The 16863-nt window shown below is 39.3% G+C and overlaps 2 protein-coding genes across 2 annotated transcripts; both read left to right on the top strand.

Annotated features, from left to right (window-relative positions):
• Positions 1-3465: 3465 nt before the first annotated feature.
• Positions 3466-11485, top strand: wipf2a (WAS/WASL interacting protein family, member 2a). Its single transcript, XM_060878253.1, has 8 exons — positions 3466-3903; positions 5404-5526; positions 5740-5872; positions 6007-6135; positions 6926-7507; positions 7619-7834; positions 9197-9298; positions 9859-11485. The coding sequence occupies exons 2-8, from the start codon at positions 5470-5472 to the stop codon at positions 9900-9902; spliced, it is 1263 nt and encodes a 420-aa protein (XP_060734236.1). The 5' UTR covers positions 3466-3903; positions 5404-5469; the 3' UTR covers positions 9903-11485.
• A 291-nt stretch (positions 11486-11776) lies between these two features.
• On the top strand, positions 11777-16836 carry cdc6 (cell division cycle 6 homolog (S. cerevisiae)). The gene is made up of 12 exons (XM_060878240.1): positions 11777-11896; positions 12246-12593; positions 12684-12929; positions 13051-13250; positions 14052-14206; positions 14473-14579; positions 14673-14812; positions 14942-15042; positions 15132-15205; positions 15636-15811; positions 15901-16041; positions 16523-16836. Exons 2-12 carry the CDS (start codon positions 12269-12271, stop codon positions 16610-16612), a joined length of 1755 nt encoding a protein of 584 aa, XP_060734223.1. The 5' UTR covers positions 11777-11896; positions 12246-12268; the 3' UTR covers positions 16613-16836.
• Positions 16837-16863: the final 27 nt, after the last annotated feature.

The following is a 16863-nucleotide window of genomic DNA, read 5'->3' as shown; positions in this document are numbered from 1 at the left end:
AATGTTGTATTGATGCAAAAGATCACATGGAGTTTGCAGAATCCAACTGGAGCTGCTAGAGCTCTAGATGCCTCAGGATTCTCAGTGTTGGCCTCATCTCAGTGGAGGTCCAAAATCTTCATCGCACGGAAGACAATCGGAGCTGGTAAAATTTCTGGATGCCTCGGGATGGGTAGAAAGAGAGGAGCAGTGGAGAGGGATTAACATATCTTAGCTGCTAATTCATAATATTTGCAAGTCTGATGTAATAGTGCACAATATTATGGGATGTATTATGTGTATGCCTGACTAAAGAGATAAGATTTTAATCTACATTTAAACTGGGAAAGTGTGTCTGAGCCCCGAACACTATCAGGAAGACTATTCCAAAGTTTGGGAGTTAAATAAGAAAACGCTCTACCACCTTTAGTAGACTTAGATATTCTGGGAACTATCAGGAGTCCTGAGTTCTTTGATCTCAGGGAGCTTGAAGAATTGTAACGTGTTGTAACGCCTATTTATTAAAGATGCAGGACAACCACCTAGTAATGCATTACAATAGTCCAGTCTAGAGGTCATGAATGCATGAACAAGCTCAGCATCAGATACAGATAGTTTGTTTCTCAACTTGCCAATATTTCTAAGGTGGAAGAAGGCTGTTTTTGTAGTTTGGGTGATATGATTTTCAAAAGACAGGTTTCTGTCTAATATAAACACCCAGGTCTTTCACCGTCTAGCTAGTAGTAACAGTACATCGCTCTAAATGGAAGTTGAATTGTGAGAGTTTCTGTGTAATACTACTGTGTAGTAGAGTAGTACTGGTTTTTGGACCGATAAGTAGTGTTTCTGTCTTATCGGAGTTTAACAATAGAAAAATAAAGCTCATCCAATCTTTTATCTCTCTAAGGCACTGAGTTAATTTGGACAATTTAGCTATTTTGTCTGGTTTTGATGAGATGTTTTGATAAGAAACTGTGTATCCTCAGCATCCAACAGTGGAAACTAATCCCACCAGCTTCTAGTGATGATCCCTAATGGAAGCATGTATATAAGCTAGGAACAAGTCATTTGTAACTTTCTCAAGTGCAGTTTCTATGCTATGATGGGGCCTGAAACCTGACTGACGCTCTTCAAAGATATTGTTCTCCTGTAAGAAGGAGCTCAGTTGAACAGACACAACATTTCTAGTATTTTAGACATAAACGGAAGATGTGAAATAGATCTGTAATTTAATAGTTCATTAAGATCTAAATTCTGTTTCTTAATGAGTGGCCTAATAACTGCCAACTTGAAAGATTTAGGGACGTACCCTAAAGATAGCGAGGAGTTAATAATATTAAGAAGAGGCTCACCAGCTTTATGTAACACTTCTTTCAGTAATTTAGTTGGAATGTGATCTAGTGAAGGGGGCACAGTGGTTTAGTGGTTAGCACGTTCGCCTCACACCTCCAGGGTTGGGGGTTCGATTCCCGCCTCTGCCTTGTGTGCATGTTTCCTCCGGGTACTCCGATTTTCTCCTCCGGTCCAAAGAAATGCATGGTAGTTTGATTGGCATCTTTGGAAAATTGTCCCTAGTGTGTGACTGCGTGAGTGAATGAGAGTGTGTGAGTGTGCCCTGCGATGGTTTGGCACTCCGTCCAGGGTGTATCCTGCCTTGATGCCCGATGACGCCTGAGATAGGCACAGGCTCCCCGTGACCCGAGGTAGTTCGGATAAGCGGTAGAAAATGAGTGAGAGATTGAGAGTGATCTACTGAACAAGTTGTTGGTTTAGCTGTAGTAATAAGCTTATATAACTTTTCCTGTCCTGTAATTGTAAAGCACTGTAGTTGTGAGTGTAGAGCTTTAGGTGAGACTGGGTCATAAGGTGCTCTCATATGTTGAGCATCAACTATTTTGTTCCTGATGCTTTCAATTTTATCAGTGAAGAATCTCATAATGTCCTCACTATTGAACTGTGATGGAATAGTGTGTTCAGATTTCAGTTTTTTTGTTAATCTAGCCACTGTACTAAATAAAAACCTAGGATTGTTCTGGTTATTTTCTATGAGTTTGCTCAGGTGTTCAGCCCTAGCAGTTTTTAGAGCCTGTCTATAGCTGGACATACTGCCCTTATACGCAATTCTAAAAACCTCTAATTTAGTTTTTCTCCACTTTTGTTTGAGGTTACGGGTTTCTCTCTTGAGGGTGTGAGTATGACTATTATACCATATTATACTATTATATTACCTAAAAGAAGACCAGTGGTATCTTCACTGTTCATTGCTATCTAAAACCAATATAGGCAGCATTTGCATGCATGACTTGCACAGTTTATGTCTCTACACTGTCCACAGCGGTTAAAAATGTGATCAAAATGAAACGTGACAAAACAAAATCAGCTTATCAATCCTGTACATCCAAACATTATTTATATATATATATATATAAGTATATATATGTGTGTGAATTAAGTGAGAAAAGAAAACTTCTATAAAAGTGGAAAAAAGAAGAAAATCTAATTTGTAATTTACATTATATAATAATATATGATTATAATATATATATATATATATATATATATATATATATTATAATCATATATTATTATATAATGTAAATTACAAATTAGATTTTCTTCTTTTTTCCACTTTTATAGAAGTTTTCTTTTCTCACTTAATTCACACACACACACACACACACACACACACACACACACACACACACACACACACACACAGACTATATATATATATCATTTATAGTTTACATATCATAAATTTTGAAGATCAGATACATTTATCCCTATTCAATATTCCACAGGTTGGAAATCCAAAATTCTTAAAGATCATAGGAAGAAGAAAAAAAATTCTCAAATGTTTTTTTTTTCTTTTTTTTTCTCTCAATGATATTGTGATATTGATTAACAAAGTCACATGAATTACCTATTATCCAAATTATTATGTGCTGGTAAATTAATTTTTAAAACTATAGAATGTTGTAAATCATTGAAAAGACAGTTGATCAAAGTTGTATTATTACTAATACTTGGTTAAACTAATTAAACATAAATAAATAAACAAACAGACAAACAGGTTACTTTAAAAAAAAAAATACTTTACTTAAAAGCTCAATGCAGGTTGTCAGGTATTAAATGAAAGAGTTAAGTGGGATATGAGAGGCCAATTAGGTCATAACACGTTCTTTCTCACCCATTCTGCAATAATGTTGCACACCCACACACAACTATACTTTCCCCACACACACTATTATTCCTTTGCACAAATACCACCATATAGATCATAACATACTTTCTCACACATGATTTAAATGGCCTCTCTTTCTGATAGAATCACATTATTAATACAGTATCAGCTTCTTTAGCATTTACTTGCTGTTGTAAACAAAATAGGCTTTTAAAAAGAAGTGTGGTGTTTACATTGTTAAAGATGGGCTTAATTCGTGGTTTATTTATTTGTTGAAAGCCGTTTTAGTGGCTTGGCACTTGGTTGTAGTGTAATAAATAGTCAGAATGCTCACAGAGCTGCTCGGAAAGGGTTATTATACTACAAATAGCTTTCGGCTCTAATCGGAAGTATTCGTCCATCTGCCACCATTTTGTACTAATTCCTAGACTTCCGGGTTTCACAGATCTTGGGTTCGCAGCTGAAGCCCGAAACCTGTGGCTTTCCTAATCTCACTTTCTCTGGACTACAAGTTTAAAGAGCAGGAGATATTAGTATGCTTATGTTTTGTTCGTGTTTAATCCTGTAGTTTTCCTGATCTATATCATGAAGCTCCGACTCTTCGCTTGGTTGACGTTAGATATTTAGTTTTTTAGGTTTGTTTTGTTTTCTAACATCTCAGAGTGTTTGTAATAATAACCGGATCACAAACCCGGTTCTTTTCAATGCTGTTGGAGACACGAATCTCTGAGTAGCCGCAGGTAAGTTTGTCTAATTATTCGAGTCTTTATCGTATTTTCAGAGCGCGAATGAAATGAACATCGATAAATAAGTGGTATTTGTGGTGCTTTCTCATTGTTTTATATGTTATACTTATAGTTTGGTGCTGTCTATATACCTATAACCTGCTGTTTATCTCCTGTACCTGAGCTTTTTTCCCCCAAGCGATAAAAGTTTGTTGACTAAATCTTTGAAGGTCCTCGTTACAATTCAGTCGTGATTATGGGCTTGTTACTTGTTTTCCTTTATGACACAACAGATAGCTATAAAGTACATCAGATTTTACATGATTTCATTTTGAACACTTGAGTGTTCGGGCTTTTTTCTCAGGAGCCCAGCAGTGGCAGCTTGTTGGACGTGGGATTCGAACTCACAACCTTCGGACTGGTAGCCCAACACCTTAACCACTAGTCTACATGTCTTACACACCTTTCTTTGTATTCTGCCCATCAGGTGTGATCGAAATCCCTGAAAGTCAGCTTAGTTTAATAAGTACACCAGGTCAGATAGATCTTTTTTTTTTATTGTGCCTTGACAGTAAACATGCTGATCATGTTTAAGTTAAAGTTATTGCAGACAGCATAGCGTGTATACCGGATACGTTTATTACTAAGAAGGGATTTGTTTCATACTCCAGTGTATTCCTTCGTAACCTAGGTGTAGTTGGTGTATGAAGAAATTAGTATGATCGGTTTCTTTTATGAAGAAACACGATAATCAGAGATCACTAAAGGTACGTCATGTGTTTTCAGCAGTGTGTAGGACCGAACATGGCATGTTGAATCACCTGAGCTGCATTTCTTGTTTCCAACTTCACACCTCTGTTGCTGGTGATCCTGCTTAACAACATTCCGCTTGGAACTAACAAAGTGGTGTATCACTCGTATCCTCGGGTATCTTGCACATATAGAAGATATATGTGAGAGAGAAATGTTCATACTTTAAAGTAAAGCTGTATTGAAGGCCTCATCGGTATCCTATCAGACTGGTTATGGGAAGTTTAGGGATAAGCGGAAATCTTCAGAAACAACCAGAGCTTTTTTGAGTTTTAGGTTTTTTTGCATGTAAAAAAACATGACTCAACTACTTTGGCACATCCAATGTCAAAGCTCTGTTTAATTATTTACACATTCTCAAAAAAAATAAAAGTACTCGCTGCTACTTTTCTTGACGATGGGGTTTTAATCCTTTAATATGCAACGTCTTTCACCTGGATGTATGGAAATAGTGTACATTTAAAAAGAATTAAGGCTACATTAGTGGACTTTAATTAGTTTTATATTAAAGATTTAAAGGTACATGTAAGGGTACCATTTTGTAGAAAAGGAAATACAGTCTAGTATCCTTATTTCTAAAAGTCTGGCTTCAGGTACATGTAAATATTTTACATTTTCATTTTAGAGTATATTCAGATCCCACGTTTTTACAACACACACCACCACTTGAGTATAAAAAAATGATTAAATGTTTTGTCTTTGCAGAGCTTTTGTGAGCAGAAATACAGTTGCTAAGACTGAGGTGATCATCAGTCTTGGAGAAACAACAATATGCCTATTCCTCCACCACCACCACCGGGACCTCCACCTCCCCCTACCTTCAGCCAGGTAGATGCAGTACAGATGGGCTTCACTACAGTCTCTTACTCTCTGCGTTCACTAACACCACTTCATTTCTTATTCATGCAGAGTCCAGAACATTATCCGGTTGCCATTCTGTTATCGTGATCATTGACACAAAATAAAATATTATGGCTGATAAGTGATTTAGTTTTGTTTTGATTTGAACCTGTCTCCAGCTTGAATTTTCTTTTTTTACAGGCAAATTCTACCCCTCCCAAGATATCAGCCAACGAAGCTAAAGGAAGAGGAGCCTTATTGTCAGACATATGCAAAGGGACCAGGCTGAAAAGAGTCACAAATGTCAATGACAGAAGTGCACCAGCTCTTGATAGTAGGTTGCTGAGATAAGAGCAGTGAACAACAGAGAACTTATTATAGCCGTAACTTTAATGTTTGACTAGACCTTCCTTATGGTTAATCATCCAACTGAGGTGTGTATGTCTGTGTGTGCACGTGCCTTTACAGAACCTGCAGGGGGTGGAGGAGGAAGTGGAGGTGGAGGAGGAGGTGGAGGGGGCTTTGGTGGCAGTTCTGGACCAATGCCAATGGGAGGCCTGTTTAGCGGAGGAGTGCCTAAACTTCGTCCAGTGGGAGGTAGCTTTATAAGGTCTTTCATAGAGACTTTCCGTCATCATCAACATTTCAACAACTTATTTGTCTAATAATTCTCTATTTATGAAACAGAACTCTTTCCAGATTATTAAAACAATACACAGTTCCAGAAATGCTGGTTTACTTTGCATAAATCTCTGATGAAATGTATCGTCTATTACATATAAGTCACATGTCAGTCACAAATGTTTCTGCCATATTTTGATGCTTTAAAAACTTTTTAGAAACTTTTCATTCATTTGTCCGCAGTAATCACTTGATCCTGGTCAGGGATGTGGTACATCTGTAGCCTGTTATGGGAGTACTGAGTGCATCTTACCCATGGTGTATTGGAAAAACCACGACACGGGGCGGGGCACCACATACACATTCAGAAACTCATACAGACCTAGGGGCAATTTGCATTAACCAGTCTATTAATTGGGCTTTGTGACATGGGAGAAAACCAGAGAACCTGGAGAGAACATGTGAAATCTCCCATGAGTGGTAACGATGCCTGAAGCATTCCTTTTATTGCATCAAGAAGATGTTTTGTTTAGGACAAAGGTCTATAATTTTGCAGATTAAAATTGAGGGTCTAACTTGTTTTGATGCATGATTGTTGTTTTTTTTGTGTCAAATAAATTACATTATATTAGCAATTGACATAATTTGAAGAAGGAAATTGGAAGAAAAAAACTTTCTTTGAGACATTTTACACCATTCAACTCTGTTTGTCCAACTCTGGACAAACTCAGTAAATGCATTGATGGCATCATATATCTCTTTCCAGATGGCACTGTTGGCAGAGCGGCACTGCGGCCTCCAGGTTCACGACCTGCTGCACCACGTCCTACGAGCCAGCTTCCCAACGAAGAACGCACCTCACCCATTTTGCCACCTAAGAATCCTCGCCCTTCGCTACCTGACATTTCGAAACCGAGCAGCGGTGGAAGTACTCCAAAACCCAACAACTCCGCTCCTCCTCCCCCTCCGCCTTTTAATCGACGTGGCAATAACCCACCTCCCACCCCCAGTCAGAGCTCAGGCCGCTCTTATGGGGTAGAGAAGCCCAGCCCACCACAAAGTATGAACAGAGCCCCTCCTCCTCCATCACCTGCACGTGATGTCCTGTCAAGACCTACTTCTCGCTCTTCGCCTGTGCTTTCTTCAGCTCTACCACCTCCTCCTCCATACCGACAGCCTCCTCCAGTGGCTAACGGGGATCCACCCCCTGAGCTGCCACAGAGGCGGAACTCGCTAAACAGGAGGTCTAATCCGAATGCTCGTAGTCAAGCTCCACCCCCACCACCCCCACCCCAACAAAGCAGTCGACCACCACCACCAGCTCGAGACCCTCCAGGACGCAGACCAGGTAACTAGCTGTTATTTTCTTTCATAAATATTGATGCTTAGAAAGAATGTATTGTTTGTGGGTTTTTTTGTAAATCACCATGCATCATGTTTGTATTTAAATAAAATAAAGCCTCCCAGGGTCCCACCTCTGCATCTCGGAATGGGACTCGTGACGCCCCCCCTCCTCCTCCACCAGCCCGCGTGCAAAGTGGTACCTCTCATAATTCTTATGAAAGCCGAGGGAGGCCCCCACCACCCTTATCTTCCAGTCGCCAACCCACATCACATCCCCCTCCACCTCCACCTGTGCGCAACGGACACACGTCTGTCTCTAGGACTTTCACTGGTGAGTATGCTTTAGCATATTGTAAAGGTTCTCAAAAATGTAAGTTGCTCTGGATAAGGGCGTCCGCCAAATGCTGGAAAGTAAATGAAATGTTTGTGGACACCTGACCATCACACGTGCTTGTTGACTGCACAATTCAAGATTTAATCCCCTCTTTATGCCATTATAGTGTATTAACTTCCACTCTTCTGGGATGTCTTTCATATAAGGATTTGTTTATTGTACTTCCAGAGAATTAATAAGATCAGGCACTGTATAAGTTGAGGAGGTCTGGGGTACAGTCAGTGTTCCAGTTCATTCCAAAGGTCTTCAGTGAGGACACGCAAATTCGTCCACTCCAACCTTAACAGGCCATGTCTTCATGCAGCTCGCTTTGTGCATTGTCATACTGGAGCATTTTGGGCCTTGTTGTTCCACTGGAGTGACATTATATCCTACAACATACAAAGACAGTTAGCAACACTGTGAAGTTCAGTGCCGTTTATGTGAACACACAATACCACTGATGATTACAGCTGTCCCAGTAAATTGTGTGTTTTTCTTTCAAGCTATTATTTACACATCTAGTTAAAGTGACATAAGTGAAGTGAAATAAGTGACATTTATCACATGTTCATGTCATAATTGTTTATAACTGTCATTAAAATGCAAAAGTGCCCATTTAAAAAATTTAACTTGGTGATATTTTGGCATTTAAATCAGCATTTTACTCTTCTTTATTTTTTAACATGGATACTTCTTAGTCCGTGTTTTTATACTTCTAGTTGAATATTCTGGATATTTAGGACTGTATTGAGCAGAATATTACAAAACCAGTTCTTAATGTATGTGAGACTGCTATGTGTGTGTGAGTACAAGGCCAATAATTAGTAGCTGATCATTTTCCCTGAACTTTGGACATGATCAGAATCAGGAAATAGCACTGCAGTCAAATGATCTCTGAGGAATTCAAATCAGGCTTCTGCAGTTCCTCCTGTATCTAACCTAAAACAGAGCATGTTCAGAATTCAAACATCTTTTGAAATCAGTTCAGTTTGGCAGAAACATGTCTATGATGCCATGGTCCTAGAATAATACCTTCCTTTCCTACTTCTAGATGAAGCTCATGGTTGGACAGATTAGAAAATAGATAAGGAAGTGTATGTTCTTCTTCCAAACCATCCAGGATACTTTATTTGCTTTTGTTACTGATATGCAGATGTGAGATAAGTAGGAAGTCGTTTACAGGAAATAATAAGCATGTTCCTGAAAATGAGTTTAAAAATGCAAACAATGTATGCCATTTGTACAATTTATGTAGCATAGATTTCTTTACTAGATAAAATATGAAACTCTTCTCATGTCTGCTGCTTGTTTCTTCAGATGAGTTTGAGTCTAGGTACTCTTTCCATCCTGTTGAGGATCTGCCTCCCCCAGACGAGTACAGACAATTCACAAGGATCTATCCCAGTAAAAACAATAAAGGTAAGAAGCTTTCACATAGCTGAGTATATTTTGAAATTCAATATATAAATTTGAATGTTTTAGTTTTTAACAATTTCTGCAATACATATAGATTGTATGAGCAGCAGTGAGTCAGAGGTTTATGGGAAAATTATAGCATGCAGCTGTAGTGGCTGGTTCAATGCCAATAAGGCTCAAGTAGACTGAATCCCACTGCAGGGCAGCTGGCGATCAGACAATTTATGAGTGGGTGAGTTGTATAGGTGATCTGATGAACCATGACTTACTTTCCCATTCGCAAGCCTTAATTTATGCATAGCTTCATTACTTTTTTGACACATACTTAAATATGTTTAGCATGTGGGGCAGTAGTGGCTCAGTATATAATATAATCTAAATATAGTACATGATATTACATTTTTTCAAAGCACAAATATGTTCCTTCACACAAGAAGCTGTCGTTCAGCTCATAAAATTAATTCATTTTCTTCTGTAGAAAGAGACTTTCTGAGTCTCTTGTGACAATAATTGCTTTGTCACTATGCCTGATAATAATCTGTTTGTATTCTCTCACACTGTAGCTATGACACGAGGAGCTCCCCCTGCGCCACCTGTTGGGAGATGATCTACACAAAGAGAAAATGGCTAAACCTTTTGAATCTAATTAAACAAAAACACACACACACTATCACAGCTGTATGCAAAAGTGAGCAGAAGCTGTCCAATGCAAAATAAAACCTTACCCAACTACCTGGAATATTCTCAGGCGAAAATAATTAGGCCGACAGTTTACGAAATTTATATATAAAGATAGAAAGAGAGAGAAAAAGAGATACCAGAGAAGGTGACTAAACTTTTGCACATTTTGTTTAATTCAGATAGTAACTATGCATTCCGACACAGAGACTTTTTCCATGCATCAAAGATTAAATGAATGTTTAATGCACACTACACTTGCCTAAACTGTTCCAGCCTGATGTACCTCTAGACCAGAGAACATTGTGCAGTGTCGTCGTCCTGATCAATTCATTTATACGATCTGACTTCAGAGTGTTAAGAGGACCCAAGCTATATAAGCTATATATACATACACATTCCACATTATCCAGTAACAGACACCAGAGTACCATTTTTGTAGCACTTCTAAATCATGATTAATGCTAGAGTGAATGGAGAGATTACATAAAGGAATCAGTAGACAATCATTGCATTATGATATGTAAGGATTGACTTTTTTTTGTCATTGAATTAAAAAAAAAAAAAGAAAGAATTGCTCTATCGCAGCCTGTTTTGCCCATAAGGGACCCACTGTGTCATTATCAGATGCGATTTTATAACTGTTATTAAAAAAATCATGTTGAATATCTGGCAAACATGATTGCGCTATACAATTGTTAACTGTGTAAAGAGTTTAAACTTCTCTTTATAATGTATTAACATGTTTAAATATTTGAGCAACTTTTCAGCTGATGTGGGTTGCCAGAAACAGTGCAAATGCATTATTTGTCTGTGAAAAGGGATTTTTGTTCTTAACCACTTCTTTAGAACTGACCAAATACACTAAGTGCCACTCAGCCCACAGTATTTACAGTAGGTTCTGTCAAGTCTGTGTGAAGAACCTGCTTGTACATGCGTGGTGCAAACCGTGCTGCTGAAAATACAACAGTTTTCTCCGTTTGTTATCTTGAATTACTATGAATATGTTTCCATTCAATCTGTCACTAATATACTGGTACCAATTTTTTTTTTTTTTTTAAATAAACATTCAATTCAAATGGTTATAGAAAACTCTAAATGCAATGTATAATATACTATATGTAGCTAGATATTTTTTATTGTACAAATGTGTAATATAGGGAATTAAACATAGCCTATAAATAAACATATGCCATTAAAAGATTATTAATTACTAAGAGGTAAGCCTGGTTTCTGACCAGGTTCCTTTTTTTGATCATTGAATCTTGAATTGATCATTGAAATCATCTGGGATCATTCGGTCATTTGATTTTCGATCATTTGATCTTTACGTTGACATGTAGCCAGAGAGCATCTGTGATATATTTCTGTTCTTCTTGGCTAATTGTAGTTTTTAAACAAAACCATTTGTTTAATCAGTTACCAATGACCTGCCAAATGTTGATGCTGAAACTGTTAGGGTATTTGTGTATGACTGACTTGTTAAATTTTAAATAAAATCGGTTATGGGGATTATTGTGCCTGTTTGTGCTGTTTCTTGTTGCTTATATACATTTTTAAAAATGACAGAAAGACTCTTTCTTCAGACAAATAGCGTTCACAAGGTCTTTAAAATTTCCCGGGAAATTTTTTTTTTTAATTTCCCTCGGCAGTGTGTCAACAAAGGAACTACCCGCCATCTCAACGTGGTCCATCCCTACAAGAGGCGGGGCCAGTGTTTCTATTGGACGTATAGATCCTTTGAAGTTTGGGATAGCCAATCAGAGTTCAGCGAGCAGGGGGGAAAAAACGCGCAAGCTGATGTCTAAAGTGTTTTTCAAAGACAAGAAGCGCGCCAGTTCTGTGTGTCAGCGGTGAGACGAACAGTTTTTCCGGACGTTTTTGTGATTAAAAGCTAAGAGAAACGCTTTATCCCGACACTAGGTAAGATTCTAGGATTACTCGAGTTAAATGATGTTAATAAAGCTCTATAATGTAATGTTTTTAGTGTGTAAGGGACAGGAGATTAAACCCGGAAGTTGTACATGTGTGTTGGCGCCAAATACAAGAACAGTTATTGTCAGTTATTTGGTCAGTTATTTGGATAAATCTCTAAAAATACTTTGCGAGTCATAAATGATATTGTAGTAGATTGTTGTTTTATATTTCGATGTCGTTTTGTGTTGCTGTTCTTGAGGTTTAGGCGCAGTGATTAGGCCAGATCATGCTTTCATATGTTAACCTACAAACTGTTAAGTTATTATGCTAAAATGTCTTTCACCTCTTCATCCAGAGTTAAAGCCAGGTCTGGTAAAAATGCCTACTACTCGCTCTCAGAGACAACCAACTCTCCAGTTCCCTAAGCGCAAGTCCTCCAGGGTTTCTTCCCAACCCAAAGGTTCATCTCAGCCTGATCTGGACACCAGGACTGTGCCTGATTCTCCCAGAAAGACAACCTTCTGTGTCAGAAACGGCCCGCTTTCCCCTGTGAAAGCAGCTGTGGGTGCCAAAGCCATCCCTCTTTCTCCCAGAACAAAAAATGTTCCAGATATCAGGGCTGTTCCTCTGTCGCCCCGACACCATTTGCTCCAAAGCATCTCTCCATCTCAAAGGCTTCCTTTGAGCCCCAGAAAGCGAACAGGTATTTTTGTGCACTTTTTGTCCATTCTTCAGGCGTTTTATGGAGTAGTGTGTAAAATATTAATGAACCTGTTTATTTTTCCTCCCCAAGGCGATGAGAACAGATGCAACTTGCCGCCATCTCTTCAGGGTTCTCCTCCCAAACAGAACCGACCCTCGCTAGGCTCCCCTCGCAAGCTGTCATTTAACGAGAACACTCCTGCCTTCGGATCTCCTCCTCGGCCTACATCCACGGTCCCTGTTACTTCCTCGACTTGCTCTTCTTCCAAATGCTTGAAGGAGCCCACCAAAGCTGAGTCTGATGCACCAGAGAAGGTTTCCACTCCTGTTACAAAAAGTAAGTTTCTTTCACCATACGACTTTCTTATTAAATATAGGTTAAAGTCACTTCATTGAAATGTTAGATTTGCTGTCATCTTTGGTGTGGTGACGAATCTGCATGTGCTGATGTCTTTCAGAATCGCAGTACCAGTTTGTGAAACAGGCTCTTCACACAGCCGTGCCCGAGCGCCTGCTCTCTCGAGAGGCCGAGCGAGGCGTTATCGTATCCTTCCTAGAGAAACATGTGGTGCTCGGCAAGCCGGCCAGCCTGTACATCTCTGGGGCTCCTGGAACAGGGAAGACAGCCTGCTTGAACTGTGTGCTTCAAGAACGCAAGGTGAACTTTAAGGATAGTTGGCAGGAAGGCTATGCAATAAGTAGATGTTTGCACGTCTGCCTAAAAGTGTGACGAGATTGTGGTATAATTGAGGCACCAAGTGGGCAGACAAATTAGTAGCCAGACACTTGGGACAAGCAGATATCGTTTAGGCTATCAGATTTTCATTCGCTACAGCTCAGCAGACAACGAGGCTCAACGAATGGGGTGGGGGTGAAACCTTATAAACATTAATGAAATAAAGCCTTTACTTGGTATGTAGAAAGGTTGGACATTTGTCAAGCCCAGCACAATTCTGGTGTACAAAACCCCTTGCTAACAGTAGCATGCAAAGCACAGACTGAATGCCACAGCTAGGTAGCTGAAACGGTCACTGATACCCTGCTGTCTATTTGTCTGGACTCTACATTATGTGTACATATTGTGTTACATTAGAAACACTGTTGAAAGCAGATGTTATAGAGATTTATGTAATCAGGGGTCTGAATTGGGAAACACATGTATTACATTATGCTATTTTTAACAACCAAACAGTTTTTTCTTTGATTATTTGCATAAGTTTGCAACCGATGTTTGCAAGAGGTGCAAAGCCAGGGGTTTAATAACAAATTTTCTTGCATATACTGTTATTCTATGTAAACCAACATAAAGTAGTTCATGCTGTGTGTAATCTATATCTGTGGGTTGGATTGTGAAAGCCAACAATATTTTAGTGTCTTATGCTACAATAGTCGGTCAGTCATTGACGAACTAAACGGCACTGGTGCGGTACAATAACATCTTCCACTGCTTGTGTTCCAGGCTTTGTTAAAAGGGGTGCAGATTGTGGTGATCAACTGCATGACGCTTCGGAGCTCCCATTCGATCTTCCCTCTCCTGGCTGAAAAACTGGGAACGACCAGAGGCCACAGTGACGGCAAGCTTGAGAAACTGCTGACCAGTTCAGGCCCCACTGTGTAAGTGTGCAGTAAAGACTGAAGGTTTTTTTTTTACTCCGTCACTCTCTTTTATGATCTCTCTCTCTCTCTCTCTCTCTCTCTCTCTCCACTGTCACTCAGATTTTTATCTCTTTTGCTCTCTCTTTCCCTCCCCTTTTTGCTCTCTCTGTCTGCTCTCATTTTCTCTTTTGCTCTTTCTTGCCACCTTTTTGCTCTCTCTGTCTCTCTCTCTTTTTTTTTTTTTTAAATTTCATGATTTATTTTGTTTTTTGTGTTTATGGCAGACTTTTGGTACTGGATGAAATGGATCAGCTGGACAGTAAGGCCCAAGATGTTCTCTATACCATATTTGAATGGCCTTATCTTTCTAAGTCTCGTCTGTGCCTCATTGGTGAGTTGTACATTTCTGCATCATTTGTTTGTTGCCGTACAAAATTTAAGCAAAACATTGGGAGTTTGCTAAATGAACTTGTTTAATGCTCAGGTATCGCAAACGCCCTCGACCTGACGGATCGCATTTTGCCCAGACTGCAGGCAAAGCCTCACTGCAGACCACAGCTTCTTCACTTCCCACCCTACAGCCGCCAAGAGCTGGCAGCCATCGTCCAGGACCGGCTCACGCAGGTAAAACACTGCACACCTATTCTTCACACATTTATATATACTTTTTTTTTTTTCTTTTTGTAGATGTTTGTTGAACAAATGCTCTTAAACTCTGTTCACTGTTTAATCTTAAAGCTCATACTCTTTCAGGTGTCAGGAGAAGGAGTTCTTGATGCTGCTGCTGTTCAGTTTTGTGCCAGAAAGATCTCTGCAGTCTCAGGAGACGCCCGGAAAGCACTAGACATCTGCAGGTATGATGGCCTTGTTTTTGTGCTGTTTTGACACTCGCTCTTGTTTTGGCATAATTCTCAACTTTGTCCTGTCTTTGTTCACCCCACAGGAGAGCTGTAGAGATGGTCGAGTCCAACAACAGATCCAAAATGTCTTCTGACTCGACAAATAAGAATACTAAAGGTACGGTTGACTAAAACAAGCTGAATTAATTTACTATTGAACCAGGGGAAGGATTGCTCATTAGTTGGTGTCTGTAAGCTTTTAGCTTTGTATTTGTTTTCAAGACATTAAAGATTTGAGGCATTGAAGGAAGCATTAACTGGGCCTCAGCTGTAGCTACCTGAAGAGAGCATTGATTCAGAACAGCATGTGAATAAACTAGGTTAGTTGTTGGAACCAGTCAGTTCACTACCATGTTAAGTAGTTCAGTACTGAGTGGGAGGTAATGTGATCTAGTACAGTAATTATATAGAATATTATAATATTTACATTTATATTTTATTGACTACTGCCACCTCCTGGTATGGAGTATCATTTCCTTGCACACAAGATATGACTGCTCTGTGGGTGTTCATTTTAAGATGTCTAAAAGAAGTTTGTTTGATTGCAGAAGCACGTGTGAGTGTCCCTCAGGTGGCACGGGTTCTGTCTGAGGTCTACGGAGACCGCATGACCTCCAGTGGTGGAGAAGAAGGAGAGAGTTTCCCTCTGCAGCAGAAATTGCTGGCCTGCTGCCTGCTACTGCTTACACGTAACGGGAAGAGTCGAGAGATTCAGCTGGGCAAGGTGAGTTTTAAACAAAAAAACCCAACAACTAAGTTTTCATCTTGTCAATTTACTCGAATGTTTGAAATCCTGCGCTGTTGTGCTTACAGCTGTGCGAGACCTACAGTAAGCTGTGCAAGCAGAGGCAGGTCAGCAGCGTGGGCCAAGGCGAGTGTCTGTCACTGTGTAGTTTACTAGAAAGCAGAGGCATCTTCTCTCTCAAGAAGGCCAAAGAAGCACGACTCACCAAGGTACACACCTTTTCACCTGCGTTACGATTTCACACAGGAAGGGGAAGAAAAAAAAACATGCAAAGAGGACTTGGTATGATTGCGGTCTTGTGTATAGAGAAAGGCTGGAGAGATTTTGCTCAAATTCCCATAGTGTGTGTGTGTGTGTGAGAACTTCAGTGTTGTCTGTCTGCTCGAGTCAAGAGGCTGTTAGTCATTTTTAAACCGTGTGCAGTTGATGCAGTACAAAGTCGAAGAAGAAACATGGCGTGAGTTATCCAGAAAAATACGTATTGCTTGAGTAAACCAGCTTTTTGGCCTGTCTTGTTAAGCATGGTTAATTAATTATACACTTTGTTCTGGATCTGAAGATCGAAAGGGTTTTTTTTTTTTTTTTTAAACCATGGAAGAAGCCTGTATGACTTCAATTTTAAACTTATTAAATTTTTAAATCCTTCTCAAATGTTCAAACTTGGACTTGGCTTCTTTTTTTTGGGGACAGATCACACTGAAGATCGAGGAGAAGGATGTGGAGAACGCTCTAAAGGATCGCGCATTACTGGGCAGCATCCTGGCTGCAGGCCTGCCGTGATCTCCGTCAACACCGTTACAGTCTTCCTGCATAGACCACCATGTTTCCTCAAGACCTTCACTTTTCACAATATTTATAAATTTTTTTTTTTAGCATTTTTTTTCAAGCAGTCTTTGCTTTGAGTCAGCATCATGAGACCTTTTTATTTGTGTGAAATCCTTTTATTTTTACAATGTACATTTCTGTTTTAATGTAAATAAATGTACAGGATCTTAAAACTTTAATTGTTTTTAGTTCACTTAATTCTACTC

This window comes from Tachysurus vachellii, chromosome 1, assembly GCF_030014155.1.
Source record: "Tachysurus vachellii isolate PV-2020 chromosome 1, HZAU_Pvac_v1, whole genome shotgun sequence".
NCBI lineage: Eukaryota > Metazoa > Chordata > Actinopteri > Siluriformes > Bagridae > Tachysurus > Tachysurus vachellii.
The sequence above is the reverse complement of the archived record's forward strand: the minus strand, read 5'-3'. Positions and strand labels throughout refer to the sequence as shown.